This window comes from Solanum pennellii, chromosome 2 (assembly GCF_001406875.1).
Source record: "Solanum pennellii chromosome 2, SPENNV200".
NCBI lineage: Eukaryota > Viridiplantae > Streptophyta > Magnoliopsida > Solanales > Solanaceae > Solanum > Solanum pennellii.
The window spans coordinates 57,581,763-57,589,032 of record NC_028638.1 but is presented as its reverse complement, the minus strand read 5'-3'; the positions used below and the strand labels follow the sequence as shown (position 1 = coordinate 57,589,032).

Sequence of the window (7,270 nt, the reverse complement as noted above, 5' to 3'; positions counted from 1 at the left end):
CTTTTTTTTTCTTTTTAAAATCTGGACTAATTGATTTCATAAAAACATTATTAATAACTTATTAAGTCTTCTTTCTAACATGTAATTTTTTTTTAATAGATGCTTTCATTGCTTCAACTTTTCTCTGCTTAGTTCTTTTTTTCGATTCTCTTCTTAGTTCATCTGATCGATAATACAAAAATTAATTGAAAATAAGCTTTGATCCATATTCCTTTATATGTATTCCAATTTATTTAAGTAATACTCAAACCAATTTTTTAAGTAATACTCTTACTCGATAGTATAAATAATATTTGAATTTTATTCCAAAAAAATCTTAAATTTATAGAGAGTGTTTTTTTTAAAAAAAGAAGCTAAAGAATCATTTATCTTTAAATATGAAAATTAAATTAAAAGAAATAAGTATTTCTAAATATGAGCTGATGGTGTAATTCTTTATGTCCACCGTCAGTAGATATAAGTTAATCTCAATAAAATTAAGGATTTACATATCACAACCTAACTTCTTGAACACGGCAAGGATTAATTTGAATATATTTTAAATAGATAGACTTCTTTATTAATTTCGTCAATATTTCACATTTCAGTGTAGTATTTCCTTTCTCAATTTTCTTGTTAATCTAGAGTGCCTAGGTCACTTAAAAATAACTTCTTAATACTCCTAAAAAGTGGTTGAGAACCGTATTATGAATTAATCACCAACATTGTTTTATGCCAAACAAAAAAAAAACAGAATCATGTATAGAATCTATATTCCCTCTACTTTGGTCAAAATATCGACCGGAAGCAGAAGTTAATTTTTCCATCGTGTAGTAGTCAAAAAAGCAAATAATCGGACATTGCTACAGCGAGGATCACTTTTCAAGATTTTTCAAATTTGTAATTAGGAGACAAAAAGAGATCCAAATCTGGGAGCGCCCTTTCGGTACCAACCAAACCCTTCAATACATCTATATGTTCGACTCAACAAATTTATAGTACTATGTGGACTGTAGTACGTACTATATTAATATCAACAAATTTATTACTATGTTTGTTAAGGTAAAAATTCTGAGTTCCTTTGCTCTTTACATCTTTTTACTACACCAAATAAGACCCTTCTAACTATTCTGGCCATGTGTGATTATAACGCAAACTCTTAAATCAGTTGGCTGATATATACTACTGGCGGAATAAATTTGTTTACCGTTTGCAATATATTATATGATCTTTAGTGGTGGTTGAAACTCCAACATAAAAAGTAAAAAATGATTTGCAAAGCTCTTTGAATATTCTCTCATCACCTTTCCTAATATTCGCAATTCATTTTGAAACAAACAGTTGGCTAATACTAGTGGCGGAATTCATTTATTTACCTTGTATGATAAATTTCTAAGCTTTAGTGGTTGACACCCCAAATTTTACCGTACTTACATTATTCTACATTGCCATATCAAAACAAAGATTTTGTTTATACTTATATACCATATTCGAAAATGCTCCAGGAGGATAACAGAATATATTAATTCTACCCTTCCACTCGTTTATTACAATCAACTTTCGGATTGCTAGAAACCACGACAATTCCAGATTTTAAATATAATTTAACTAAATGTAAATAAAATTGAATCTGAATTCTATCAAAGTATAATTGAGCCATTTAAAAAAATTGTGAACATCGGATGTCAAATTAGTTGTAAACGCATTAAGCGTGTGAATGTTTGATATGTGCAAACTGCAAAGCCAAATTGAACTAATCCATACAGCTGTGCGTAAGATTTGTTTTCACAGTAGTAGGCAGGTATTTGACGGTCGAGGTTGACTTTAATCCTTGAATGTCACGTGTTATCATGTTTGACATTAGAAAATTACTAATACTAAAAAGTGATTTAGTCTTAAAGTTTATATAAAAGAATTATGGTGAGAATTAAAGTTTAATAATTAATGTTCCGTAGTAAAATAAAATAAAAGTATTCAGAATTAAGAAAACAAGTTTTGGGTTTTGTAGCCCCACTTGAGAGGGGAGACCGGGATAAGTGGCCGACAAACAGTAAGAGATGGGCCAGTAGGAGGGAGCAAATGGACCATGGCACGGTCATCGTCGGTCCAATTTTTGGATGGGCTTATTTCTACTTCTACCCATTGTTGTCTTCTGGATTTTCTTAACTCACCCACGAATGATTCATATCTCACAATAATCATATGCTAAATTGCTAATATTTTCATTTTAGAGAATTAAGATATAATTAATTAATTACTCCAATAACTTTTATTCTTACTCCTACTCAATAAGGAGAGGAATGGAAGTGATACTATTAAATTAGGATAAAGAAATAAATGGAGAGGGTAGACATAACTCACAAGTACTACGCTGAAATCCCAAGTAAGTGTCTTTAGTGCGCTTAGGTAACAAGGAACTTTAATTGTCCTTTAATTACTATAACATTAAACACTGAAATTAAACGGTGCTAAACGCGTTAAATTAGATGAATAATTGAAAAGAGAGAGTTATTTATTTTTTTAATTAAAAAGGAATTTAAGAGTATTATGTGTAGTTTGGCTGACGTGGTGTTTCTTTGATTGACAAATTCCTATATATAGACATACATTATGCCAGCAAATGGCAACAACATCTCCCTAGCTCTCTTCTATAAACTACAATCTCCAATTCATTCCAAATCAAACTTTGTTTACAACAACAAAATAAAAAAACATTCAAAGTGATCCGATTACATCCAACTCTTTCTTGCTGGCACATTCCAGTCGACCAACAGATTAAATTTATTTCCCAAAATATACATAAAAGTCCAGTAATTCGTAACACCAGAAAATATGAAACTATTGTCAGAGAAAGCCACGTGTAATTCTCATGGACAAGATTCTTCATACTTTTTAGGATGGCAGGAATACGAGAAAAATCCATACGATGAAATTCAAAATCCTAAAGGAATCATCCAGATGGGTCTAGCAGAGAATCAGGTAATTTGAAAAACACTTGAAACAGTTCTGTTTTTTTAAGAATCCCCATCTTCGATTGTCGGCTTTCACATTCTTTGCACCAAAAATAATTTTATTTTTTTCGTTACGCAGCTTTCATTTGATTTATTAGAGTCATGGCTAGCACAAAATCCAGACGCAGCTGGGTTTAAGAGAAATGGAGAATCAATATTTAGAGAACTTGCTCTGTTTCAAGATTATCATGGTCTTCCTGCTTTCAAAAATGTACGTATTTTTAATATATTGTTCACATCTATTATGAATACAAAAATATATTAAATATTGCGTATGTGTGACATCATTTGTCTTACGTTGTTATGTTTATTATTTTTATAATGCAGGCAATGACAAAATTCATGTCAGAAATCAGAGGAAACAGAGTAAGCTTTGATTCCAACAACCTCGTTCTTACAGCCGGTGCAACTTCCGCTAATGAGACACTTATGTTTTGCCTAGCTAACCAAGGCGATGCTTTTCTCCTTCCTACCCCATACTATCCTGGGTACGTTCTCTGTGATACTATTTGATTGTAAAATTTTAAAGTAAAATTATTTTTTTCTTTACTGATGTTCTTATTGCATTATGTAATACAGATTCGATAGAGACCTCAAATGGAGAACTGGGGCGGAGATTGTACCAATACATTGCTCAAGTTCAAACGGATTCAGAATTACAGAATCCGCTCTTGAAGAAGCTTATCTAGACGCGAAAAAGCGCAACCTTAAAGTGAAAGGTGTTCTAGTGACCAACCCTTCAAATCCATTGGGCACAACACTAAACAGAAACGAGCTTGAACTTCTTCTTACATTCATCGACGAAAAAGGCATTCACCTCATCAGTGACGAGATCTATTCAGGGACTGTTTTTAACTCACCAGGCTTCGTTAGTGTCATGGAAGTTCTAATTGAAAAGAACTACATGAAAACCCAAGTTTGGGAACGAGTTCACATTGTTTACAGTCTCTCAAAAGATCTCGGTCTCCCCGGTTTTCGCATTGGTGCAATTTATTCCAACGATGAGATGGTTGTCTCCGCGGCCACAAAAATGTCTAGTTTCGGATTAGTCTCTTCTCAAACTCAGTACCTTCTTTCATGCATGCTCTCCGACAAAAAATTCACAAAGAAATACATCTCTGAAAATCAGAAGAGGCTAAAGAAACGACATGCAATGCTTGTTAAAGGTCTTAAAAGTGCTGGTATTAACTGCCTTGAAAGCAATGCCGGTCTGTTTTGTTGGGTAGACATGAGACATCTACTAAGTTCCAATAATTTTGACGCTGAAATGGACTTATGGAAGAAAATTGTGTACGATGTTGGCCTAAACATTTCTCCTGGATCATCATGCCATTGTACCGAACCAGGCTGGTTCCGTGTATGTTTCGCTAACATGTCCGAAGATACGTTAGACTTAGCCATGCGACGTATAAAGGATTTTGTCGAGTCCACTACTCCCAACACAATTAATCACCACAATCAACAACAATCTAACGCAAATTCAAAGAAGAAGTCATTCTCCAAGTGGGTTTTTCGACTATCGTTCAATGACCGACAAAGAGAACGATAGTCCTGCAAGTGTGAACATTCCCTTGTCCACAATCCAGATTATTTTTTTTCTCAATATTCACATATTGAGTTCACCAAATATTTTTTTGTATGATTAAAATACTTTACTTTTTTTTTTTAAATGTTAGAGGGTGCACTCTGTCCATGTGATGGACGAGCAGTGGTTTTTCATATTTTTTTTATGTAATTAACATCTTGAAGATTGGATATCTGCACCAAATCTTCTCGAAATGTTCAAACTACTACATTATATCAGAAATCTTTCTTGGTATGTTCATTATTTACATCACATGATGAGTATATTGATATTACAACATGCTATTTTAATTTTGATACATTCTATTACATTTATTGTAGATTCCTCATGTTATGATAATACACAAAATAATTACATGGTAGAGGCGGAATTAACGGGAAAACAACGTGTCCTATCATGCCTAACGTTGGACGTTGGCCGGTTTCTTTACTTGCCAATATTATTTTATTTCATCAACCGACTTTTTATCCTATTGGCATTTGGAAATATATACGTAGAATATGGAGGAGAAAAATACGACATTGTTCAATACGTAAAAGCAGCATTCTCGTTGGTGGGTCCAAAGTAGAAATAATAGTCAGAAGACAAATGTGTTTTTTATTCTACTTCTGAGGTTTCTAAAACCATTCTTTTCTGGGTGTTGCAATGAGATAACACTAAACTATGCCTGTATTCTTGGACAAAAAAAGATTAAAAAGAAACGATAGAGAAAGAGTTGAAAAAAAAGAAATAGATTGCTTGCAAGTAATTGCAAAGTTTTTAAGATTTTGTTATTTTCTTTTTTCTACTGGTATTAGTACTACTTTTATTTTTGTATATTTGAGTGTTGTTGTTAATGACTACACCCACCTGCCACTGGTCTATTTTCAGTGGATATGTGTTTTTCTTTTGCACGCCTTTAAAATATAGTAAGTGTTATTTTCTTGTAATAAAAAAATATATTATAAACTTAGTTATTCATCAACATATATAACTGAGTGGCAGCAGGTAAGGGTTCATCCGAACTTCATTCGATGTAAAATTATATTATTTATACATGATTAAAATAAATTTATATATTTATATAGTAGATGTCGAACTTCCTTTAACTATCGCAGCAGAGCTATAAATGTACGAAGGGAAGGGGGGTTAACATTATAATACTATAGCTTTCTATTGATGGAGAAGATCTTCTGAGTCGCACAAAAGAAGTTCCTACCTTGTTTGACTTTTGATTCTCTTGTACCAACAATGGAGGAACTGGCCAAATAACAAAAGAATGTGACTAAAGTATTTTTTATTTTAATTTAATATCATCGCTTATCACATAATTAATCTTACTCCACATAAATCGATTATTTTTTTAAAATGACAATTAGTGTGAATGATTTATTTTGAATAATCACGACAACTAAAATGAGCAGTTACAAGAGAATCCACGCGGCCATTAGTTTTGTTCTTGCTGTCAACTGCTGGTTCACAAAGATCGGTTTTGGAATATGTGTTAAACTTGATCATTTGAGTCGAGTAATAATTGGTAGTATATTTTTTATTAATGGGCATTGGGATCTTCACGTGTTTAGTTGAGCGCTACAACTTAGCTTATGTTGCGGTCATCATATACTTTATATATATGTAAAAACATTTGTGCAAAATTTACTTGGCATAATCATTATGATTTTCAACGCTTCCGTTTTTATAAATGTTCCGACTGAAATTTGAATAGGACCACAGAAAGTTTATTTTTCCTTTTATATTCACTCCTTATTGAATTACTATTTTTCTCACCCACCACATTATTTGAAATCATATTAAGCTTGACAAAATTTTTGTTTGTATATATACAAGTGTAATTATTATTATTATCATAGAAGAGTAAAGTATAGTGGTTGAATATAAAAAATACAAGATTCCAAATATTGCTTAACAAATTAAGTAGCTTCTTCTCCGAATATTTTTTTTATATATCTTTTATGTTGACTATTTTCAAGATTTTTCAGGGAGGTGTACAAGTAGTGGTGGTTGATACAAAATTATGACCGAAAGAAGTAGGTCTATAATCTACATTAAGTTTGTAGGTGTAGCACTATAATTAGCCCCGAATACTTTTTCTTAACCATACACTTTCCAGATGGCTAATTAGTAACTGCATGTAATAAGATAAATTGAAGACGTAAATGTTAAAAACATTTTAACTGTCTTTTTTTTAACATTCATAATAGAATTATTATTGATGTGAGTTTCATACATAAACTTTCACTTATTAGTTTGAGAAATACATTAATAGTGTGTGTAATACACTTAGGGTCATTTGGTAAAGTGTATTAAAAAAATAATGCATTCATTAGCCTTGTGTATTATTACTAGACACTAGTACCTTGTTTGATACTCTTTTTCTACCTACTCTCTATTGTGCATTAAGGTGTGTATTGTCAATGCTATGGATTTGTAGATATTAGAAATGTAATGCTTTTAATGCATGCATTAACTCAATTAAAGACCCAATTGCCCCTCAAAATACATGTTTTATATCTTTTCCACCATAATAGTGAAATGTATCTTTGTAAATAATTTTCGAGGCATTTTATTTTTAATGCATCAAATCAAATAATGCATATATATAATCAGGAGCGGACCACCTTGTTGAACCCCCTCGAAAAAAATTACACGATATATATGATAAATTTTCTGTATTTTATATATATATATATATATA

General features: G+C 31.7%; 1 protein-coding gene across 1 annotated transcript; it reads left to right on the top strand.

Moving 5' to 3' along the window:
• The first annotated feature begins 2,620 nt into the window (after positions 1-2,620).
• On the top strand, positions 2,621-4,788 carry LOC107010547 (1-aminocyclopropane-1-carboxylate synthase 3). The gene is made up of 4 exons (XM_015209837.2): positions 2,621-2,958; positions 3,070-3,201; positions 3,318-3,478; positions 3,570-4,788. The coding sequence occupies exons 1-4, from the start codon at positions 2,812-2,814 to the stop codon at positions 4,537-4,539; spliced, it is 1,410 nt and encodes a 469-aa protein (XP_015065323.1). The 5' UTR covers positions 2,621-2,811; the 3' UTR covers positions 4,540-4,788.
• The last annotated feature ends 2,482 nt before the right edge of the window (positions 4,789-7,270 follow it).

Bases quoted from the DNA above. Each gene is read 5' to 3' on its own strand.
- LOC107010547 (XM_015209837.2), top strand. From the start codon at position 2,812: ATGAAACTATTGTCAGAGAAAGCCACGTGTAATTCTCATGGACAAGAT. The intron at 3,202-3,317 runs GTACGTATTTTT...TTTATAATGCAG, and splicing joins GTCTTCCTGCTTTCAAAAAT to GCAATGACAAAATTCATGTC. The intron at 3,479-3,569 runs GTACGTTCTCTG...TATGTAATACAG, and splicing joins CCTACCCCATACTATCCTGG to ATTCGATAGAGACCTCAAAT.